The sequence below is a fragment of the Pristis pectinata genome, chromosome 2 (genome assembly GCF_009764475.1).
Source record: "Pristis pectinata isolate sPriPec2 chromosome 2, sPriPec2.1.pri, whole genome shotgun sequence".
NCBI classification, from domain to species: Eukaryota; Metazoa; Chordata; class Chondrichthyes; order Rhinopristiformes; family Pristidae; genus Pristis; species Pristis pectinata.
In genome coordinates, this window is record NC_067406.1 from 44458616 (window position 1) to 44483842 (window position 25227).

The window sequence follows — 25227 nt, forward strand, 5'->3', positions numbered from 1 at the left end:
TACATGTAAAAATGATACAGTGGATACTGTGGAATTTCCCCAATACAGACTAATTTAATAATAACACGAAGGAACCAATTCTGGAGAAGCTTCTTTAACTACATGATCCTACCCCAGCAAGAAGGAGGAGGCATTGTTGAACCTTATTCTGGAATAAGGCTGGGTAAATTGGTCAAGCATCACTGGGGAGCATTTAGAGAACAATGAACATAATATTGTAAGGCTTATTTTAACTAAGGAATAGATGAAGCAGAAAAGGGGGATGCATGATAGACTTCAAACTGAGAACCAGGCTGAATAAAGAAAGTTCAGAAGGGAAATGAGAAAGGAATTGAGAAGGGCAATGAGGTAATATGGAAGTAGATCAGCAGCTTTCATAAAGAGAAACTAAGTTCAGACATTTGAATAGTAAGAAGAGCTGTGACTATTGAGGTACCACCAGGGATCAATGCCTGTAAACTCTCTTTGAATCTTTGAATTCTCTATCCTCAAAGACTGTGAAGATTCAGTTATTCAAAAAAGACATTGATATATTTCTGGGCATCAAAGAAGTAAAAATGGGAATAGTAGCAGAAAATGAAGTGGAGATGAAAGATCAGCAATGAATTTGATGAATGGTGGAGCTGGCTCAAAGGGTCAGGTGGCCTACTGTTGCTCCTAATCTTATGTTCTTGGGAGTTATGGGGGTAATTAGGGATAGTATTGGAGACCTGCTCATGGATGCAAAGTGTTGCTGGTACCTCTGTTTAGAAAAAGAGGAAAGGATAAGCATAGTTATCTATGCTTATGCTTATAAGACCTGTATCTTTAACCTTGGTGGTGGAGAAGCTTTAAGAACAATAACCTGTGACAAAATTAGCAGTGTGTTGAATGAGTATGAATTAAATAAGAGACAAGTCATGAGTGAGTTTCTTGATGAAATAACAGAGAGTTTTGATAAAGCCAATCCAGTGAATATGGTTTGAATGGACTTCCAAAAAGTGTTTGACAAATACTTATCCATGCTGCCATTGCTCCTCATATTCGATGCGTTTGTTAGCAAGGCTGAATACAAGGAATAAGAGGAGCCACAGCAGCATGGATAAGAAGTTGTTTAATGACAGAAAACAGAGTCATGAAGAATGATTGCTTTTCAAAAGAAGGAAGGTAGTTTGTAGTTTAACCCAAAGGTCAGTGCATGGACCACTGCTTTTCTTGATATACATTAATAATATGAATTTGCATGGACGGCGAACCATTCCAAAATTTGTAGAGAATGCCAAACTTAGAAGTATAGTGCACGATGTGGAGAACCGTGGCAGATTGCAGATGAACTCAAATAATGTTGTGGACTGGGTGCCAGAGGAAACAATGCAGAAGCATGCAAAGTGATAAATTCTGGGAGAACAACGAAGAGAGACAAGGTAACACAAAAGGTACAATTCCAAACACTTTGCATGAATATACAGGCCTGGGTGAACTTGTGCACAAATCTTTGAAGGGACAGAAAAGATTTAGAAAGTAATTGCAATGGCATGCAAAAACCAGGACATCATAAATAAAGGCAAAGAGACCAAATGAAGGGGTTTCTGTAGGCAGATGCAAGAAATTCTGCAGATGCTGGAATCTGGAGCAAGACACAAAAAGTGCTGGAGGAACTCAGCAGGTCAGGCAGCATCCATGGAGGGAAATAAACAGTCGACATTTCAGGCTGAGACCCTTCATCAGGACTGGAAAGGAAGAGGGCAGAAGCCAGGATAAGAGGGTGGGAGGAGGGGGAGGAGTATACGCAGGCAGGGGATAGGTGAGTTCAGGTGATAGGTGAGTCCAGGTGAGAGGGGGAAGGTAGTGGATGGGGGAGAGGGGAAGATGTAATAAGCTGAGAGGTGATGGGTAGAAGAGGCAAAGGGCTGAAGAAGAAGGAATCCGGTAGGAAAGGGCAGTGGACCATGGAATAAAGGATGGACGAGGGGAGGAGAGGAGATGGGCAGGTCATCAAGGTGGGAGAAGGGAGCAGCAGGAATAAGGGAGGACAAATGAGTGGAGAGGAAGAAAAAGGGGTGAGGTTACCAGAAGTTAGAGAAATTGATGTTGAGGCCATCAGGTTGGAGACTCCCAAGGGGGAGTATGAGGTGTTGTTCCTCCAACCTGCATCTGGCCTCACTGTCTTTATGTGACCGTGTTTTGCCCACAGTTGGAGTTCTGAGCTTAATTCTAATCACTGCAGTTTGGGAAGGATATGACTTGTGAGGGGGTTAGCGGTGAGTTTAAATTGTTCTTAAAGCAGTGAGTTGCAAGACATCCTGGAGATCTTCAAAACAAAGAGTGGGCTGGAAAAAATTGAAAGGTACAGTTCCCATTGATTGGAAGTTTTGAGAAGAAACATTCAGAAATTGGCAAAAGAATCCAAAGAGGTATTTCTTTTTTATTATTCTGACATTAGGAATAAATTGCCATAAGGGATGGTGGAGGCAGATTCAACGTGGCTTTCGGGTGGGAATTGGATCATCATTTAAAGGATTATGTGCTTCTCACTCTAAGAACATGTAGAACAGCAACTATGGAGACTGTGCCTCTCAAGCTTTTGTTGCTGTCCTAGGATCTGAACTCATAAATCTTTCCATATGTGTCTATACAAGCAAGAAAGCACCTCATTGCCTCTTTTCATGGAGTTCTACTGCACAACGATTCGCACCCAGCGTTTGGATCGGGGTCAGAACCTTACAGAAACTGGCCATAAATTATTCTATTGGGATTAGATTGGGAGAGGGAGGAGAAGAAGCAATGAACCACGTTAAAAAACACAAATGAGAAAGAACAATTGATTCATCAAACCCACAGATTCAGACCTCTGTGCATCATGGAGGTAAAGTCCGGCGAGAGGCAAAAAATTGTGGGAAGAAACTAAAATATGAATCTGACTAAAAGTAGAAACATAGAAAAACTACAGCACAATTCAGGCCCTTCGGCCCACAAAGCTGTGCCGAAACGGTATGTTTTGTTCCCGTTGAATGCAGCACTAAACTACTTTTAAAATAGCTCTTTAACACCAAAGCACCAACTTTTGCCTTGTTTTATAAGAGGTGGCTTTCATAAATTGAGCCCGACCCTTGTTTGGAGGTTAAATATTCACCAATGATAACTGCCACAAGCCCTACATGTACATTACAATAATACATTGTCCTGCTTTTCAAAGAGACTTTCTTTTCTACAACCATTGCCACATTGAATTATCAGGTGTGAGAAACAGCCCTTCCGCACCCACGATTTCACCATACCCCCCTCGCAGAATTCCAGACTGTCACAATTGCAGCAGACCTGCTGAGTTCATGTGCCCCACTCTTACACAAACACCTATTGAACAATGAACTTAACTTGCCTCCACTGCTCAGCTTTCTTATTCCCTTTCGCTGTCCGAGTTTAAGCTATTTCCCAATAGGCTTTATGCAGAGTCATGTGGGTTGTCGCGGTTCCACGTTAATCAGATGGATAGACTCCGGCAAACACTCCAGTATTAGCCTCCGGCCGGTGACAAATTTCACACCGAGCTGTAATAGTAGCGACTCCATCAGCTCCCGTCCAGCATGATCAGGTGGGAAATGATTGACAGCGGGCTGATCCAGGTACTTGGCGCTTTCTGTCGGCATTCTGCAAATGCATTGTATTTAGATTGTGTTTCTTGTGTCTTTTTAATGAGAAAATCCACTTACTGTAATTGCCGATTCCACTCCCGCCGCCCGTTGCGTTCCGCGTGTGGCTCCGAACTCTCTCCAGCTCTGCGAGTTTGCGAATGAGCGGCTTCTGTGCAGCGGCGCCGGGTCTAAAGAGGCAGCGGTCTGCCTGGGTGCCGGTTCCTCAATGCACATCATGAAGCAATAAGCGGCGAGGAATACTGTCTATGATGTCAGTTGGATAAAGTATAAATTATTCAGATACATTGTCTAATGAGGATAGGTTGAGTGAGCTAGGGCTTTTCTCTTTGGAGAGAAGGAGGACGAGAGGTGACTTGATAGAGGTGTACAAGATGCTAAGAGGCATAGATCGAGTGGACAGTCAGAGACTTTTTCCCAGGGTGGCAATGGCTAACACAAGGGGACATAATTTTAAGGTGATTGGGGGATTTAAGGCTATAAGGGGGATGTCAGGGGTAAGTTTTTTTTACACAGAGAGTGGTGGATGTGTGGAACGCACTGCAGGCAGAGGTTGTGGGGGCAGATACATTAGGGACATTTAAGAAACTCTTAGACACATGAATGATAGAGAAATGGGGGCTATGTGGGAGGAAAGGGTTAGATCTTAGAGCAGGATAAAATGTTGGCACAACATTGTGGGCCAAAAGGCCTGTACTGTGCTGTAATGTTCTATGTGCTATATGTTCTATTGCTTACCTTGCATGGAGCTCGTGGAATTCAAAGAACAGTGGACTATAATTATGACCCAGGAGAAAAAGCCAAAACAGTTAGTGGGATAGAGATACCAGGATGCTAGAAAGATGGATTTGCCGTGTTAAGTTGTGGCACAGACATGGGGGATGGGTGTTAGTAGGGTAGAGATAGAGAGAGTTCAGAAAATTGCTTTACACTCCCTTGGGCACCTGTGAGATTTACTTTGGTTTCTTTTGACAGCTACAGCTGTCAAATATACTGATTTGATTTCACTCACTCCCCAAAAGATCCACACTGGAAGCAGGTGCTGGGCCATTGTGCAACTATGTATCATTCTGATGTCAAAGGAGATAATATGGCAATCAAATGTGGACTCAATTCATACAGCACCTTTAACATACTAAAATAACTTTACAATAGAGTTATCATACAAAATGATAACATCAGGCCATGGAAGAAAAGTATTGGGATGAGTAACCAAAAGCTTTGTCAAAGAATTTAATAGTGTCCAAAAGAGGAAGGAGTAAGAGGTAGAGCAGCAGAAAGGTTTGAAAAGGGAATTTCAGAACTCAAGAACAAGGCAGCTGAACACAAAGTTATCAGCGATGGACTGATGGGAATATGGGATGGTTATGAGTCCAGAATCAGGAGAGTGCTGAGATTTCAGAGGGTTAAAGGACAGAGCAGATTACAAAGAAAGAGAAGGGAGGGGGCAAAGAGGGGTCTGAATAGAAGGATGAAAATTACTATGAAAGTGAAAAATTATTGAATCTTTAGCCAACTGAGTGCTTACTAAGCCAGTTTAGCACTCAAAGCACAAGTACCCATCAGCTGGAATACTTTTGCATTGATATATAATGTAAAGAAAAATAGAGCACCTGAAAACACCTGCAATGTGCAGTGTCCATTCTCTGCTCACTTATCCTTCTGCCAAACTGACAAGAATAAGAGATGTTATTGTAGCACTTCAGAAGTGGTTTACAGAAGTTTATTTCAACAGATATGATGTATGTTTAATGCACATTGCCAAGACACCTGTTTCTGAATGCTTGACTCATTTTTCAGGGAAAGATAATGTCCTAACTATACTTCCATACTTTCACAAGACAGTATTTTCCCCACTAACTGTCTACTCATAAAGGAAGTTATTCCAAAGGCTGTATATATATGTACATATTTCAGTTTTCTTCTAATTTCAAAAGCAAAACCTTGCCCTTCAAATGTATTATATGTGCCATTGCCATGCAGTCAATTTAATAAAAAACCATGAAAATAGCACTCCCAGTTTCTCCATGGTAGTATTTACATTACCAGCACACACTGCACAATTTGAAATATCTCTCTAAAAACTATTTAGTCATTATATGTATTAATTGTAAAAAGAATTATAGGACAGATTGACACACAGGTCATTCACTTTATGAAAAATGTGAGGTTTGGGGAAAAGTATGAAGTTAAAATTTGAATGCTTCAGCACTAAAATAAAAAGTTTTATTTTGAAGAGTGAATGACTCAAAACTTAGTTAAATTTTAACTCAACACCATTTTTCTCTTAACACATCACAGCCCATTTTCTGTACATATGTTTGTCTCAACATTGGCACTGTTTTAGGTTGGATGGATTTTTGTCATGTTTCTGGCCTGTGTCCCATAAAATCACCCAAAGGTAAATAATAGGACTATATAGATTTACATAAAAAGTGATAAAAATCCACTGTTTGGATTGATTTGACTAGCTGAGCAAAGAAAATGTTGAAAAGAAAAAAGCATAGTGAAAAAACACAAAACACCAGGAGTGGCTTCAAAATGGTGGAAGGCACACCAAAAATTAAAATTTTCAAATGCAATATCCCCAACACTTCCTTAGAAAATAAATCTTGTTTCACCTTACATTTATGTTGTAAAATCAGTAAATTCTGAACTTTACATAGAACATAGAACAGTACAATGTGGGAACAGGCCTTTTGGCCGACAACGGCTGTGCCAAGCATGATGCCAGATTAAACTAATCCCATCTGCCTGCACGTGGTCTGTGTCCCTCTATTCCCTGCCTGTTCACATGTCTGTCTAAAGTGCCTTTTAAACATTGCTATTGTATCTGCTTTGACTACCTCCCTTGGCAGAGCGTTCCTGGCACCTACCACTCTCTGTGTAAAAGAATCTTGTCTTGCAAATCTCCTTTAAACTTTCCCCTCTCTCCTTAAATCTATGCCTTCCAGTGTTTGACATTTCCACCATGATAATAATCTACCCTATCTATACTATACCTCTCATAATTTTATATGCTTCTATCAGGTCACCCCTCAGCTTCTGCCTTTCCCGAGAAAACAATCCAATTATGTCCAACATCTCCTTACAGCTCATACCGTCCATTCCAGGCAACATCCTGGTGAACCAAAGCCTCCATGTCCTTCCTGCAGTGTGGTAGCCAGAACTGCACACAATACTCCAAATGTGGCCTAACCAAAGTTTTATACAGCTGTAACATGACCTCCTGATATTTATACTCAGTGCCCCAACCAATGAAGCCAAGCATGCTATGTGCCTTGTTTATTCCCTAATCAATTGGATTGCCAATATCAGGAAGCCACAAGGTCCCTCTGTACATCAGTGCTCCTTAGTGTCCTGCTGTTTACTGAGTATTATAAAAGTAAACTATATCTCTGATTTTTTTAAATTTAAATTTATACAACAAATGAAATAGCAAGCTGCAGCATCAGTTATAGTAAGTTCATGTCTCAGTGCACTTCCATGCAAATATTTTAGTTTGTGGCCAGTGGGTTATGGTTCACATGAATTGAATTGAGGGATTTGATCACAAAGCAACAATAAAAATAAACATAACTGTTTTGTTGCCTTGAAGTTGTACCCTGGATACAAGCTGTTATTAAAGTTCTTACCTGTGTTATATATGGGTTCTAAGCTTTTTCAGTAAGGTGTTATTTTGGAGATGCATCTTGAACATTTCTAAGCCTTGCAGTAAACTATATATTGTAGTTGCCATTTGTTCACTGTCCTTAATTGTAAAGAGTTTTTTTATGCAAATTCTGTGAATGAACATGATTTTTAGGTGGAGTCAAATGCATTCCTGCACCAAATTCAACCAGTCTCTAAAGAACAGAATACAGCCATCAAAGAGGCTGAGACTTTCAAATGTAATTATGAAGATTTTGTAGACTTCCCTAATAAGATTAAAAATGTTGGCAATTGGCTTAAAGGTAAGAAACTGTTGTATTGATTTTTTCTGTCTGTATTAATTTTAGCAAAAGTAAGGAAGTGTGCAAAATATATATATATATATATTATATTGCTAGTGACTGAGTACTAACAGAACCTGCTCTGCCATTTAACAAGATCATGGCTTATCTTCCATATCAACTCCTTTTTCCTGCACTGTGCCTTTTTCCTCGATTCCTCCAATATCCAGAAATCTATTGATATCAGTTTTGAATGCAATCAATGCCTGATCTCCACAGTCCTTTGGGGTAGAGAATTCCAAAGATTCACTTCATACTGAGTGAACAAATATCTCCTCATTTCAATCATAATGACCCACCACTTAATTTAACACTGTGTTCTCTGGTTCTCGTTCCTCAGCCAGGGGAAGCATCCTCCCTATATCTATCCTTCTTTATTTCAATTAGGCCCTATTTCAGTCTTCTAGAATAGAGGACTAGAATAATATCTCTTCATATAGCAGATCCACCAATCTAGAGCAGACTGGTGAATCCTCCCTATATCTATCCTTCTTTATTTCAATTAGGCCCTATTTCAGTCTTCTAGAATAGAGGACTAGAATAATATCTCTTCATATAGCAGATCCACCAATCTAGAGCAGACTGGTGAATCTTCACTGCACTCCCTGCATGGTAAGTACATACATTTTTAGGTAAGCAGTCCAAAACTGTACACAGTACTCCGGGTATGGTCTGACCGCAGCCCAATACAATTGTAGTAAAATATCTTTATACTTGTACTCAAATTCTCCTGCAAAAAAAGGCCAGCATTCCATTTGACTTTCTAATTGTCAACTGCAACTACATGTTAGCTTTCAGTGACTTATGAACAAGGACACCCAGGTCTCCTTAAATACGAACATTTCCCAATCATTGCCAATTGAAGAAGCTCAGCATTCCTGTGTATACCTGCATTGTTTGCCAGGTTGTAGAGGATGCAAGAGGTAACAGCAAATTTTTACATTCACTCTGAATTAAGCAGCAAGATAATGTTGCAGGCATCAGAAGCAATGCTTGAAGACATTAATAATTTACTGTATGATGTTCATGGTGACAAAATGATTCTGCTAAAGGCATGTTCTGCATTTGCACATGGTCTTTGAACTGATGTCAGGAACAAAGTGTTTGAGGGATAACCTTGATCCCCAGTTCACCAGTCTGGCTCAATGGTCCTATGAAAGAAGGGACAATGAATTGTTGCAGAATGAATAAGACATGCTGATTTCCTTGGTATCAGGCATTAGCCCACATTTTATTTTACAAATTCTGTAAACCAGCAGGGAATTCTGGTCATGAATTCCTTTTCTGTACATCTCCAGATTCTTGTGCACACCTCAGGTAACTTGGATGCAATTAATGGCTCCTCACACCACTGGTAAGTCCAGAACCCCTGAGAATCCATGTGAACACATTCTCTCCTTGGCTCTCCTTGAACATAGGGCTTCCATTATCTTGTATAAGACGTTGGTGAGGCCATACCTGGAGTATTGTGTACATTTTTGGTTACCCACTTATAGGAAAGACATCATTAAGCTGGAAAGAGTACAAAGAAGATTTACGAGAATATTGCCAGGACTTGAGGGCCTGAGTTGTAGGGAGAGGTTGAGCAGGCTAGGACTTTATTCCTTGGAGGGTAGGAGATCAAGGGCTGACCTTATAGTGGTGTATAAAATCATGAGGGGTATAGATAGGGTGACTGCACACAGTCTTTTTCCCAGGGTTAAGGAATCAAAAACTAGTGGGCGTAGGTTTAAGGTGAGAGGGGAAAGATTTAAAGGGGACCTGAGGGGCAATTTTTTCACACAGAGAGTGGTGTGTATATGGAACAAGCTGCCAGAGGCGGTGGTTGAGGCAGGTACAATAACAACATTAAACAGGCATTTGGACAGGAAAGGCAGAGGGATATGGGCTAAATCCAGGCAAATGGGAACTAGATTAGAAGGGGACCTTGGACAAGTTGGTCAAGGGCCGTTCCCATGCTGTATTACTCTGTAACTCTATCTTCCATATACAGCAGTGTAGGTGAAACTGTGAAATGACACTGTGGGTGTCGTTGTGGTTGCACCATGTAACAGGTCTCTGTGTGTACCTGCTTCAAGAAATAGTCCCTTTATGCATTATCCCTTTGTCAGGTGGATGTAGGTAAACTGCTGGGCAAAGACTCTGCAAGGATAAGACCTCAGAAGACCTCCTCCTCCTCCTCCTTTTAGCAGGTAGCCTTTGATCACCTTCTTTGTTCTCTCACTCAAATGAATGACCACCAAAGCTCCCATGTTAATCAAATATCAAAACCCAGTAAATTTCCACAGTTAGTTTTCTTCAAATCAGTCACCAACAAACTTGCAGATTATTGATAATCTTTTAAAATAATGCAAATAGTGAGTGGGGTGGGGATCCTAAACCCTGCTGCTAAACACTGCGTTCCCTATACATGCATAATGCCAGATCACTGTGATTCAATTTAGCTTAGAACTCACAAAATGGTTAATGCATATATTTCCAATATGTTTGAGTTAGGAAATTCTGACCTGAATATGGCAGATGACATGATGCTACACTAAATCCACATGCAATATGCACGTAAAGTCCTAACGAAATAAGCATTCGTGGTGCCTCATACACTGACCAATGTGTGCTCATGCTCATCTTGGTAGATAATAATCTGATAACGCAATTTGTATTTACATTTGATATTATCTTGGATTCTGTATCAATTGTCACTCCTATTAACCAAATAGCCACACCTTCCCAAGTCTGAGTCCAATTCTTTGAAAACCGTAGTATAACTGGCAAACAAAATAGATAATTCTGAGCATAAGAAGAAATCTCAAATGCGAATTGAGAAGGTGAACAGAGCAAAAAAGTGGGACGTAGATTTTAATGTCAGTAAATATGAAGTGTAGCACATTTAGCAGTATAAAATATCGATTAAATTGTATCTGGAGCACAGTGCGCACTCCCCATGGAGGGTTTTGAGGCAAAATAAAGAGTATACCCCAAGGAGGTATTTAAAATTATAAAGGGCAGGAGGAAGAATGCGTAGAGAGAGTTTGTTTGCAGGTTAAAATTTCCTGAATCAGAGACCATAGATGTAAGTTTAAGTATCAAAGATTTCGACCAGACAATAAAATTATTATTGTTAAACAGGGGATTGTCAATCTTTGGAAGACTTAAAAGCATGCTGCCATGCTTGACAGGTTATTTGTGGTGTGTGTGAACAAAGAAATACAATAGGGCACTTAAACCAATTAGCCATGAAGATTCTAAACCAGAAAATATAAATTCAAATACTTAATTGATTATAAAATTATAAAAAGAAAGCAAATTTAGGTGAGCAAAAGAGAGAAAGGATTAAAAGAGAGAGGTCAAAAGAACAGAAAGAGAAAGTTTTTTTATAAATGTTCAACAAAAATTAGATTACAAACAACCAAGACTCCACACAGAAAAATCTAATTTTCAGTGCCACAGTGGTTATTTGGAAGTTAAGATTTATTGTACTGTTAGAAATTTACTTAAATCAGGAATTTACTTAGATTAGATTTTTCCCAGGGTGGAAACGTCAAATACCAGAGGAGAGAGGAAAGTTTAAAGGAGATTTACAAGGCAAGTTTTTTACACAGAAATTGGTAGGTGCCTAGAATGCACTGCCAGGGGAGGTGGTAGAAGCAGATCCAATAGGAAAATTTAAGAGGCATTATACAGACACATGAACAGGTAGTGAATGGCGGGAGATAAACCATGTGCAGGCAGATGTGCAGTTTAAATTGGCATCATAGTCAGCACCAATATCATGGGTTGAAGGGCGTGTTCCCACACTGTACTGTTCTATGTTCTATGTATGTATGTAGAATGCATTATCCCTAATTCTTTTGCAACATACTTCATGGGCAATTATTAGGTTATAAATAACCTCATGCTTTTACATGGATTCAAAGCCAAATCTACCAGTGAAATAAAGTCTGTAGAGTGTCAGGGCAAATTACATATAAATTTCTCCATATCCACTTTTAACTGCGGACTCTTATGTTGATGCATGATTTCTTCCACAATGACAATAAGCTTAATATCGAACCCAGGTCCATATAGGCATTGTAAGAATAGGTTTGCAGGATTATTGGAATGTTCAAAGCACACAGGATTGGGGTTCATATTTGTCTGAAGGATAATAATCAAAATAAATGTGACAAATGGCCCTCCACGTAATATTTCTGCTCTGCATCTCCTTTAACAATAGTGAGACACGAGACCCATTGGCAGAAAACAGGCAATGCTGAAAGTCCTCAGCAGGTCAGACAGCATGTGTGGGTAGAGAAACAGAGTTAATGTTTCAGATCAATGATGGTTCATCAGTAAACCTTTGTTCTGTGCACCATTATCAATCTCCTACCTTCAGGGAAGGCTACCTAAAAAGCACTGTTGAGATGAGGAAAATAAAATTGGTTCATCTTACATTAATTAATGAACAGAACACAGATAGCACAGTAAGAACGCTATGTATGATAGACTAAAAATGTTGCAGATGTTGGGAAGATGACACAGAACAGAAAATGCTCACATTTACTCAGCAGCATATGTGCACAAGGAGAGTCAGCACTTTAGGTCAATAACTTTTCAACAGAAGCGGAACAAATAAGAGATAAATAAATAAGTGTTTTCAAATGCAGAGAAAGACTGGATGGAGAAAGAACAAAAGGAAAGTCTGTAATGTGCTGGAATGCAGGAGAGATTAGATGACAATAAGGATGATGTTGCAAGCCAAAAGTGGGTGTAATAGTGCAAGCAAAGAAACAAAAGGTGATTTCAGAGGAGGTATAAATAGAAGTGGCTGAATCGTCATATGAAATTCTCAACTTTTGTGCCGACTCTAGATGGCCATGTGTCAAGTTGAGAAATAAGCTGCTTCTCCACAGGCTGTTGAACTTGCTTGGAATAATTAGATAAGATATAAGATAAGATCAAAACACACAGTGAACTGCATCTTTGCGTAGAGTGTTCTGAGGGCAGCCCACAAGTGTCGCCACACTTCTGACGCCAACATAGCATGCCCGCAACTTCCTAACCTGTACGTCTTTGGAATGTGGGAGGAAACCGGAGCACCTGGAGGAAACCCATGCAGACACGGGGAGAAGGTACAAACTCCTTACGGACAGTGGCTGGAATTGAACGCAGGTTGTTGACGTTGTAATAGGCGAACTGCTACACTACCTTGGCAAAGAAAGCCAAGGGCAGAATGAGCTGAATGAGTGGGTCAATGAATTAAATAGCTGGGACATTGGAAGTCCAGGGTCATGCTTACAGTCTGAATGGAGGTTTTCCACAAAGTGGTCATCCAATCTATTTTTGGCTTGCCTTGTGCAGAGCTGCTATGCACTGTCAGCTCACTACTGACCTCCATGTTAAACCTGAACTCGCCTTGGACTGATCATCCCAGCAGGAAGTTCCAGGAACTGCTGGGAAGAATCTTTCACAGTGAATCAGAATGAGTCCCACCCACAAAAAAACTTAGCCAGCTGTTATCCACCCCCCAACCTTCCCCGCCCCACCCTGCCCCCTGAAACCTAGTTGGCTGTAAAGCTAGAAAATACAACAATTGGGTACTGCAGGGGCCAGAGTGCATTTTGTGCTATTAAAATAGCATCACAATCACTGCCACCATCATGTGTCCTTTACTTTTGAAATACACTGTTGGCCATCTTACCTGAAAGCCATGTTGCAGCTAGTGGGGGAACGATGCATTAGAGTTCCAGGATATGCAAAGGCAAATACACATCAGCAGAATGCTCAGTGGCAATTGGTTTGAGTGGTGCTTGTGATGATTTGACGTATACATTTGTTTTGGATTTATTTTATCAGCATTTATTTTGGAAATCTGGAAACTGTGATGGTCAGCAACAGAGAAAAAATAGGATAGGAACCATAGATTTATAGATAGGATAGATTTGCTGAACAAAGATTTGATGTTATGTTTATTAGTAATACAACTTGATGAGCTAATCACAGACAGCACAGCTGTATGGGGCCAAATTGCTCTCTCCTCCTCCTGCCCTGCTATTGTTCTGCAGCTGGTCCCCTGGTAGCCATTAGTAAGGGCAGAGCCCTCATGATGGTGAGATTGTGTAATGTAGAAAAAACTGATTCTTCAACCACATTCTGCTAAGTATTGCAGGGCTCATCCAAAGCAGCTCGGGCAATGAAGTTGTAGCTTGAGTAGACCAATATTTTTAGATTCAAACATTAACAAGCATGTTCATTTTGGATTGCAATTTAACTTTACTCTGGAAGTCATTTAGATGCATAATGTGAATGTCATTTACACAAAATGAATACTCTAATCTTTTTTTCTCAAACATTAGAGCAAAACATTCTCATTCGTTTCATTGACTGGAACTTGCGTGGAATTGCTCAGGTGATGTTTGTCAACAATTCATTCAGTGGGATTATTATCTTGGCCGGTTTAATTATGCAGAATCCATGGTGGGCACTGAATGGCATTGTGGGCACTGTGTGCTCAACCCTGGCAGCAGTTTTGCTCAGTCAGAACAGGTAAATGTACTGTGGTAATATATGTTTGATCCTTAACAATTTTAAGACATTGAAGTGCTTTTAATGTTTATGATCAATATTTATGTATGGGAGATTTAAGTTGTGAGCCAGTTATTAGCATGAATATTTACATTCATGGGGAAATCTAGCCTGATTCTGGAATTATAGTTTGTAGATTTGTTAAATGATAAATTTGACCACACAGCCTTAACAGATGACTGAAGTATTTCCATCAACTAATTTATTTTACTCCCTTCAGTTTTATTGAGGAAGTTCATGAACAACGTATTGCAATTATTATACTACTTCATATTTACCTTACAATTTTGTGTATTGAATTTCATCTACCATCCAGTTTACTTTCAAGGCACCCGCCTGGAATTTCACATCTTTCTCACTTTTTATCATCCTTCAAAGTTTTGTTTCATCAACAGATTTTTAATTCAGTCCTGCACCCCATGTCATTATTTTGAATCAAAAATGACAGAAGCCCAGAACCAAACATGGACAAACTCCTTGGTTTCTCTCTCTACAGTCAAACATCCATTCACAACCACTCTCAACTGTTTTATTCCTTAGCTAATTTTGTACCACGATGCTGCTACCCCTTCTATTCCATGGCCTTCAATATTGCTAATAAGCTGATTATGTGGTATTTTATTAAGCAGATGTTGAAAGTCCATTCTCACAACAGCAAATGCAAGGCCCTTATCTGCCATTGGTAGAGTGGAGTTAGAGAAGAGAGAACATGGTTAATAAGAAACTTCCAAAGATTGTGATTTAGGCAGTTGAATGCGTAGTATTGGACAAAGGGAGAATCGATTGCACAAGAAGTCCCAGAGCTAGTCAACGTGGGGATGGTTACGGGTCTGGAGAAAACTGCAGATATAGAGTGAAGATGAGACCTTGGAGGAGGTTAAAAAGAGAATGAACAAGTTATGTGTGGGGTATGGTGGTGAAGCAGCAGTAGTAAACCTACTTAACTGTTAATCCAGAGTGCTCAAACAATAATCCAAAGACCTAACCTCAAATCCCACTGCAGCAGTTAATGATCTGGAATTCAAAAAAGGGAAACTGAACAGTTGACCTTGGTAAAGAATAGCAGAAAACTACCAGATTGTCATAAAAGCCATCAGGTTTACTAATATCCTAACGGGAGGAAATCTGTTGTCCTTACCTGGTCTGACCTGTATGTGATTTCAGACCCACTTTGAACCCGAAACGTGGACAATTCCTTTCCTCCCACAGATGCTGCTCGACCCACTGAGTTTCTCCAGCAGATTATTTGTTGCTCCAGATTGCAGCATCGGCAATTTCTTATGTCTCCAGTTCAAAGGCAAGTAGTGATGAGCAAGAAGCGCTGGTCTTGCCATTGATGCCCAGATCCTGTGAAATGGGGGAATAAGTTGGTGATGACAGAAGTGATGGGAAAATGTAAACTGAGGTGGGCAGTTACATTTTACACTAGCTGGCATTTCTGAAAAATGGGGCAGTATGTATCTGTGGCCACCTAACAGGAATTATTTTGGATTCATATCGCTGAAGAGGCAAGGGAACAGTCCCCCAATAAAGAAGTTAGAATAGGAGGAATTCCCAAGCTAGTTGTAGGTGGAGACTAAGTGGACTGGTGGTGGAGAAGCTTGGGACAAAAGCAGTCAAGGTTTTAAAGTTGGGCCATCAAAGAGCACTCTTTGCAAACCTTACAGTTAACCCTAAAATAAAGGGGGAAGCGGGGCATTCCTGGAAATGGAAGGTGGGGAGGCTGGATGGGGAAAAAAATAACAGTAACAAGATAAATTGTGGAGTCTGTTTGCAGTGAAAGGGGAAGGCAGTGGCTTTAGCCACTTTAAATTGGAGGAAGTGGCAACTAATTCAGGATTGGATGTCTGACAAGCAGACTAGCAACACAGGAGGAGTCAAAGGGCAAAAAAGGTGAGGGTTTTGGAGCTGAGTATCATCAGCATATATGTGTATCCTAGCATCATGACTACAGATATCTTCACAGAGGAGCAGCATCCAGAATGAAGAAGTGGCGAAGACTGGGAAAAGGAAACAAAAAAAACTGCAGACGGTGGAAATCTAAAATAAAAAACCTAAAACGCTGGAAATGCTCAGGCGGCATCTATGGAAAGATAAAACAGAGTTAATGTTTCAGACCAAATTCTCTTTGTCAGATCTGGGAAGGAAAGAAAAGTAGCTTGTTAATATTCTTTTATAAGATAGGATTTCTTTATTAGTCACATGCACATCAAAAAATATAGTGAAATGCATCTTTTGCGTAGAATGCTCTGGGGGCAGCCCACAATTGTTGCCACATTTCCGGCACCAACATAGCATGCTCACCCATATGTCTTTGGAATGTGGGAGGAAAACGGAGCACCCGGAGGAAACCCACGCAGTCACAGGGAGAACGTACAAACTCCTTACAGACAGCAGCCGGAATTGAACCCAGGTCGCGGGTGCTGTAATAGCGTTATGCTAACCGCTACACTAACGTGTTCTTACCAATTCTGACAAAGGGTCTACCACCTGAAACATTAACTCTGTTTCTTTTTCTACAGATGTGACCTGACCTACTGAGCATTTCCAGCATTTTCTGTTTTTTTTAATAGTCTCTGAAGAAATAATTCTTCATAATGATCGTTTTGTACATCTGAGTGCTTTACTAAACTATTTGAGAACATTAGGAATCAAACATAAACCATACCAGGTAAAGGGTAGTGGTGTCCTTTTTTGAATCAAATAATCAAAAAAAAAGGGCTGGCATTTATATTTACCTTTCACAACCTCAGGAACCTCTAATCTACTTTACAACCAATGAATTACTTCTCAAAAACAGAAACAGAAAATGCCTGAAACACTCAACCGGTCAGACATCATCTGTATGGAGAGAAACTGAGCCAACATACTGAAAGACATAGAGCTGGACTGCAGTATTGTGTACAGTTCTGGTTGACACACTACAGGAATGATGTGGTAGCAATAGAGAGAATGTACAAAAGAGATTCACTGGGATGTTGTCTGAAATGGAGGGCTGTGGCTAGAAGGAGAGATTGGATAGGCTGCTGCCTGTAAGGAGTTTGTACGTTCTCCTCATGTCTGCGTGGGTTTCTTCCGGGTGCTCCGGTTTCCTCCCACATTCCAAAGATGTACAGGTTAGGAGTTGTGGGCATGCTATGTTGGCGCCAGAAGCGTGGCGACACTTGCGGGCTGCCCCCAGAACATTTTTAGCAATGCAAAAAGACCTATTTCACTGTGTGTTTCGATGTACATGTGACAAATAAATATCTTGTATCTTGTAATATCTTGTATCTTGTAGATATAGCACAGAAACAAGCCCTTCAGCCCACTGAGTCTGTGTCAACCATCAACCACCCATTTACACTAGTCCTACATTAATCCCAATCTTTATTCTCATAACATTCTGATCAACTTCCCTCAAATTTTAAGACTCACCTACACACTATCATGGCCAATTAATCTACCAATCCACACAACCTAGGGACGTGGGAAAAAACCGGAGCAACCAGGAGAAACCCACACATCATGGGGAGAATGTGCAAACTCGACACAAATGGCACCTGAGGTCAGGACTGAACCCGAGTCTCTACCAACTGTGCCACTGAACTGCCTTCATTTCAGGTCAATGACCTTTCATCTGATCTGAACAGAATCATTCTTTCCTAAAACATTTTATTTTGATAATTTGGGATTATGAAGCATAAATCATGTTGTTGTGTTTCAGATCTAAAATTGAAGCGGGTCTTCATGGATACAATGGCAACTTGGTTGGCCTTCTGCTGGCTGTATTTTCTAATAAAGGAGATTGGTATTGGTGGCTGCTTCTACCTGTGTTTGTCATGTCAATTGTGTGGTATGTAAAGTAATTTTTTTTATATACTTAGTACTATTGATGCAAATTCAAACTTTTGGTTTTTGAAACTAAAATAATTTAGTTAATATGTTATTAATTAATATGAAGTATACATATTTGTAAAGAAATATGAATGCAGAATTTAAACAATGAAAACACAGAAAGGCTGCAAGTTCTCAAAACCTTGGGGCATACTCCTGCTCTCTGTCCAACAGGAGTGAGGTGGATGAACCAGAAATCCATTGAAACCTCCATCTACCCAAAATAAGTTCACTCCTTTTTTCAACTGAATCAAATTAGGTAACAGTTGCCCCTGGGGAAAATTTCATTGAATTCCTTAGGAATGTAATGGGATATTTTATATCTACCAAAAAGAACAGACAGGTTGTTGGTTGAATTTGAAATTCGAAACCTCCAACATTCCACCAGTACAACACTGAAATATTAACCTAGATCTTGTGCTCAAGGGTCTGGACTGGACTCAAACCCATAACCTCCTGAGTCAGAGCTAAGGGTGATATGGCTAAACCATGAAACATATCATTCAGACAAACAAGCGCTGATATTTACAAGAAGGGGAGAGTCTGTGAATAAGGCTGAAAATGGCTAAAGAGCACAGCAAGACCATAAATTCAAAAACTCTGTTCAAGTTTGTTATTTAAATTTCACACTTCTCCACTTGGGTACCCCATACCATTTAAAAAGCAACAGGCAGGGAGATTAATTTTGATGCCAAAATATCAATGAATGACTAGATATGTGTTTATAGATAAAGTAATACAGAGTATAGGATGCAGTATATTAAGCAATGTGTGAGAGGTCCAAGTACCAAAACAATCTCTCCCTTATCATGTTTTTTTTCCATTTCTAGCCTTCAATTTTCCTTTTCTGACTCTAGCTTAATCCAGTCATGCAACGTCACATTTCAAGTGTTCTTTATTATTATTTGAAGTGACAGGAGTATTTTGCCACATGAATGAATTACTGCAATGTCTCACTTGATAGACATTCTGTTGGAGAGCCAAAGAAAGAACAAAGGAATAAGAGTGAACACCCTTGGATTAAATCATCATGTTTTAAGAGTTATTAGCAACAAAAATGTGGCAGTGTTCTTTAACATTTCAACATTTTAACCCTTTTTAATGGAGTCTGAAACTTTACAAGAAGTACCATCATACTGAAAATTAATGGGATATCATCCCAGAAGTTGCATCTAATAGTGTCCAGTGGCGGCCCCAGAAAATGGAGCATCACTTGGAGGATTCCTCTATAGATGGAATTAAATGACACTTTTTGGAGCTCTCAGGCACCAACCTGTCTCATATCAACAGCTCTGCCATTTGCCAAACCAGCCAGGCACCTTCAACCATGCAATGTTTCCTTTAGCTGACCTGGCAGCATAAAACATGGTTCAACAAACAGTCTGCTGGGGAAGCTCATCAGACTGAGCAGCATCTATGGAAGGAAAGGAATTGTCAACTGCATCGGGAGTGAGTAGAGAGGGAAGAAACCCTGTATGAGTATGACCCGCTGACTTCCTCCAGCAGATAGTTTGTTGCTCCAGATTCCAGCATCCACAGTCTCTTGTGTCTTCACATGACCTGGTTCACTTGGAGCTCACAGGTGAGCTCCTTATCCAGTTTTTTGGAAGTTGGTGTATGTCCACCCACTTGGTGAAGCAGTCACCAAACCAAGGGTTGTGTTTAAACCTCAGGAGAGAAATTACAGTACTAGATTGTAAGACAGTCAAGAAAATCCTGGAAACTATTGTTTATCATCTTTTTTTCCTACCAATTTTGCATTGAAGTTATAACATTCTAAGAATTTTGAGGCCCAGGTGTGCATTATTATTACTTGCATTAAGCCTCAAATTCTGTGGGCTATGATTTTGGCTTTTACACAGATTTTGTTTCCTGATGCCCATCAACTGACCCACTGGAGTTTGTGGAGCCAATGGGAAGACACTTACTTTGCTCGAAGCATGTACCTCCAGCATTGGTTTGCCACTGCCCCATGGAAGATCCAGTGCCTAGTTTCCATTTGTTGTTGATGGTGGGTGGGAGTTTGTTCTTGCTTCACCTCCATTCTCATTGGAGTCTGTCTCCATCAATCTTACAACATAGACACAGGTGCTGCTTATGGTCTGCATGAGTCTCCTCCAATACATTTTCAGCCAATCTCATCATCTCTTTGTATTCCTTTCCCCCTCACCTAACTTAAGGTGCATTTTGCTCTTCACCTTGACTACTCCATGTAGCAAGTTCCACATTTTCATTCTCTGGGTAAAAACACTTTGCCAGTATTTTTGGAATATTCTAATGATTATTTCATAATTCTAATCTCAAGAATTGGATTCACCCATAAATGGAAATATCTTATCTCCCCTATCAGGTCCTTTCATAATTTTAAGGACTTCTATTAGATCGCTTTTGGACTTCGCATTCCAGATGGTTTTGATTTTCCTGGCATACATAATCTTTCAGCTCTGGTTCTTGAATATGTTTTTGCACCTCCTCTAATGACTCTCTATCCTTTCTGTAACATAGGAACCAAAGCTGCACACAGTCCTCTGTAAGACCAAAAGGGAACCTGAATAATATAACTTACTGCTTTTGAATTCTGCTCCTCTGGTAATCAACCTCAGTGCTTGATTTGCAATTTCTGGCCTTGCCAATCTGCCTTGCTACTTTTAATGATGCTGAGTCTACACTCAATTTATTTTAGAAATAGAAGCAGGTGCAGACCATTTGTTGTCTTGTGCCTGCTCTAACATTCAATAAAGTAATGGCTGATCTTTCTCTTCAGCACCACTTTCCTGCACCAGCCCCAAACCCCCTGATTCCTTTCATATCTAAAAATCTATCAACCTATCAACTTGTTTGTTTTTTAAGTATAGAAATTAATTGCCTTTTCTTCACTTCTTTGACTAGAACCTCACCCCTGATGGGGTTCCCAGGTGTCATTTATCTTAGAAGCACTACCCCTTACAAGGCCCTAGAAACAGTAGAGACTGACATACTGGAACACTCCTGATTTCTGGTGGAATCTATTATAGGATGTAATTTTCCAGCAAACATCCAAAGGCTACATGTGCCCTGTTGATGTACGTTCTTCTGTACATCCATACCTGAAGTGCAGTAGATATTTAATAAAGGCTTTATCCCATTGTTATTAACATTAACTTTAAGAAGTTATAGGAGAGACTTAAGAGCACGGTATAAGTTCTATTGGAACAGAGAAAACTAAAGACATCTTGCGGGATGTTTTAAAATTATGAAGGGTTTTGATAAAGTGAATAGGACAACTATATTCTCTGCTTGATTGTTGATGAAAAAATTATTTCTAACAAAGAGCAGATTTATCTGCAATTGATTACATTACCATTGTAGATTATAGATTAAATTTGGTTACTGACATAGGCAACGATAAATACCATTTTAATCTATTAATGGCATAACCAATGTTTCTATCATTGTGTGGCAAATATAAGCATGCAGCTGGTTTCCAATGAACACACTATCATAACCCATGCACATACCACACACCCAGGGTCAGCACATAACTCCATCACTCTTTCCCTTACCATTCTGCCCAAAATGTTCAAGAGATAAGACAGAATGCAACGATGGATACTTGGAGTTCATGGATATGTCATTGCAGATGACTCCATTACACAGCCCACAAAGTCCTGCAGAGCATAGGTACAGTGAAGCTAATAAAACACAAAGCTTGCGACAGAAGAAATATTTGGAATATTAAAAATGCATTTACACTGTCTGTATTGTGTTCCTTAAAATTAGCAAGATAGCAGTTGTATGGATAATTCAGCTTTATAGTGTAGTGTCAGCCTGGATGTTTCAGAAGAATGAATACTTCAACAATAAATTTGTTAGGCATGACCTATCTATCATAATCCCTGTGTTGACTTAGGGTTATTCCTTTTATTCTTGTTAAATATGCTTGAACTGCTTCCTTTGTGATTGACTTTACTGCCACTCCAGTTGGCCAATAATGCACAGAATTTTTAATCAAACTAGAATACATCTTTTTCAAATCATCTGGTGGTTTCCTTGTATTTAATTAGCCATAGCTTATTTATAGCAATAGTTCACCCTTTCACAGCCTTAATTTTATCAAGCGTTCTTTGATGCATTCCATCTGGCCTAATCGGTTTATTAAAAGTTAATCACTCATTTTTTTCATATTTTCTATTACTAATCCCTATTTTCTCCATGAATTGAGATGTAACGCTAACCTAGCAAGTGTAAGAGAATTTTATGACTATATTGAAAATTTCCATTGTGTTTTAGGGGGATGAAGTCCATAATGTTTCAGATCGCATCCAAGATATCCTGCAGAGGGAGGGAGAACAGACAGAGGTCGTGGTACATATTGGTACTAATGACATAGGTGGGAAAAGGGATGAGGTCCTGAAAAAAGACTATAGGGAGTTAGGAAGGAAGTTGAGAAGCAGGACCTCAAAGGTAGTAATTTCAGGATTACTGCCTGTGCCAAGTGACAGTGAGTAAAGGAATAGAATGAGGTGGAGGTTAAATGCGTGGCTGAGGGATTGGAGTAAGGGGCAGGGATTCAGATTTCTGGATCACTGGGGCCTCTTTTGGGGCAGCTATGACCTGTACAAAGAGGACAGGTTGCACTTGAATCCCAGGGGGACCAATATCCTGGCGGGGAGGTTTGCTAAGGCTACTGGGGGGAGTTTAAACTAGAATTGTTGGGGGGTGGGATCCGAACTGGAGAGATTGGGGAAGAGGTGTTTGGCTCTCAAATAGAGAAAGCTAGTAGTAGGTACAAGAGGGAGGATAGGCAGGTGATATAGAAGGGACATGCTCAGATGGGTTTGAGATGTGTCTATTTTGATGCAAGGAGCATTGTGAACAAGGCGGATGAGCTTAGAGCTTGGATAGATACTTGGAGCTACGATGTGGTGGCCATTACAGAGACTTGGATGGCTCAGGGACTGGAATGATTGCTTCAAGTGCCGGGTTTTAGATGTTTCAGAAAGGACAGGGAAGGAGGCAAAAGAGGTGGGGGAGTGGCACTGTTGATCAGAGATAGTGTCACAGCTGCAGATAAGGTGGAGTCATGGAGGGACTGTCTCCAGAGTCTCTGTGGGTGGAGGTTAGGAACAGGAAGGGGTCAATAACTTTACTGGGTGTTTTTTATAGGCCGCCCAATAGTAACAGGAATATTGAGGGGCACATAGGGAAGCAGATCCTAGAAGGGCGTGATAATAACAGAGTTATTGTGATGGGAGATTTTAATTTCCTAAACATCGATTGGCATCTCCATACAGCGAGGGGTTTAGATGGGGTGGAGTTTGTTAAATGTGTTCAGGAAGGATCCTTGACACAATATGTAGATAAGCCTACAAGAGGAGAGCCTGTGCTTGATTTGATATTGGGAAATGAACCTGGTCAGGTGTCAGATCTCTCAGTGGGAGAGCATTTTGGAGATAGTGATCATAATTCTATCTCCTTTACAATAGCATTGGAGAGAGATAGAAACAGAAGACTAGAAAGGTGTTTAGTTGGAGTAAAGGGAATTATGAGGCTCTCAGGCAGGAAATTGGAAGCTTAAATTGGGAACAAATGTTCTCAGGGAAAAGTACGGAAGAAATGTGGCAAATATTCAGGGGATATTTGTGTGGAGTTCTGCATAGGCAGGTTCCAATGAGACAGGGGAGTCACGAGAAGATACAGGAACTGTGGTGTACAAAGTCTATAATAAATCTAGTCAAAAGGAAAAGAAAAGCTTAAAAAAGGTACAGAGAGCTAGGTAATGTTAGAGATCTGGAAGAGTATAAGGCTAACAGGAAGGAGCTTAAGAAGGAAATTAGGAGAGCCAGAAGGGGACATGAGAAGGCTTTGCTGGGCAGGATTAAGGAAAACCCCAAGGCATTCTACAAGTATGTGAAGAGCAAGAGGATAAGATGCGAAAGAATAGGGCCTATCAAGTGCAGCAGTGGGTAAGTGTGTATGGATCCAGAAGCAATAGCGGAGGTACTTAATGAATACTTTACATCAGTATTCACTAAGGAAAAAGATCTGGGGGATTGTAGTGAGGACTTGAAGCAGGCTGAAAAGCTTGAGCATGTAGATATTAGGAAAGAGCAGGTGCTGAAACTTTTGGAAAGCATCAAGTTGGATAAGTCACCAGGACCAGATGAGATGTACCCCAGGCTGCTGTGGAGGCAAGGGAGGAGATTGCGGAGCCTCTGATGATGATCTTTGCATCATCGATGAAGACAGGAGAGGTTCCAGAAGATTGGAGGGTTGCGGATGTTGTTCCCTTATTCAAGAAAGGGAGTAGAGATAGCCCAGGAAATTATAGACCAGTGAGTCTTACCTCAGTGGTTGGTAAGCTTATGGAGAAGATCCTGAGAGGCAGGATTTATGAACATTTGGAGAGGTATAATATGATTAGGAATAGTCAGCATGGCTTTGTCAAGGGCAGGTCCTGCCTTACGAGCCGGATTGAATTTTTTGAGGATGTGACTAAACACATCGATGAAGAGAGAGCAGTAGATGTCATGTATATGGATTTTAGCAAGGCATTTGATAAGGCACCCTATGCAAGGCTTATTGAGAAAGTAAGGAGGCATGGGATCCAAGGGGACATTGCAATGTGGATCCAGAACTGGCTGGCCCACAGAAGGCAAAGAGTAGTTGTTGAAGGGTCGTATTCTGCATGGAGGTTGGTGACCAGTGGTGTACCTCAGGGATCTGTTCTGGGACCCTTACTCTTTGTGATTTTTATAAACGACCTGGATGAGGAAGTGGAGGGATGGGTTAGTAAGTTTGCAGATGTTTTAGTTCACTCAAAGCACAGGTGTCTGACTGTAGTTCTGCCTGTAAAAGGTCACAGATCTCATCACACTGACTTCAAAAGCTTTAATCTCTGAATAAATTCTTCCTCAGAGAGCCAGAAGTAGGAGAGTGGCTTCCCGTACATATTTGGGGAATGGGGTTGACCAACCTGAGCCGATGTTCCCCTCCTCCCTTGTGGGATGTCCGGCTTACCTTCAACAGCTGTTCTATCATTCAACACATGCAGCACACCCAGGGAACAACCACAGCAGCAATGCTGCACTTGCTAGTTCTTAGGGACTAAAGCAATAAGAGCTAGGCAGCGAAAGAATCTAAAGTTATAGGGACGGGATTTGAGCACTGAATCAGTGAATGGCAGAGCA

At 40.4% G+C, this 25227-nt stretch overlaps 1 protein-coding gene across 2 annotated transcripts in view; it reads left to right on the forward strand.

The window, feature by feature from the left end:
* The first annotated feature begins 3477 nt into the window (after nucleotides 1-3477).
* The window catches only part of LOC127582127 (urea transporter 2-like), a 36682-nt gene continuing 14932 nt past the window's right edge, over nucleotides 3478-25227 (forward strand). The window contains exons 1-4 of one of the 2 annotated variants that reach the window (XM_052037171.1): nucleotides 3478-3602; nucleotides 7435-7582; nucleotides 13954-14143; nucleotides 17889-18017. In XM_052037171.1, coding sequence (XP_051893131.1) covers nucleotides 3564-3602; nucleotides 7435-7582; nucleotides 13954-14143; nucleotides 17889-18017 — 506 coding nt within the window. In that variant the 5' untranslated portion in view covers nucleotides 3478-3563. The remainder of the gene's footprint in view (nucleotides 3603-7434; nucleotides 7583-13953; nucleotides 14144-17888; nucleotides 18018-25227) is intronic. The other variant, XM_052037181.1, reaches the window with a different exon arrangement.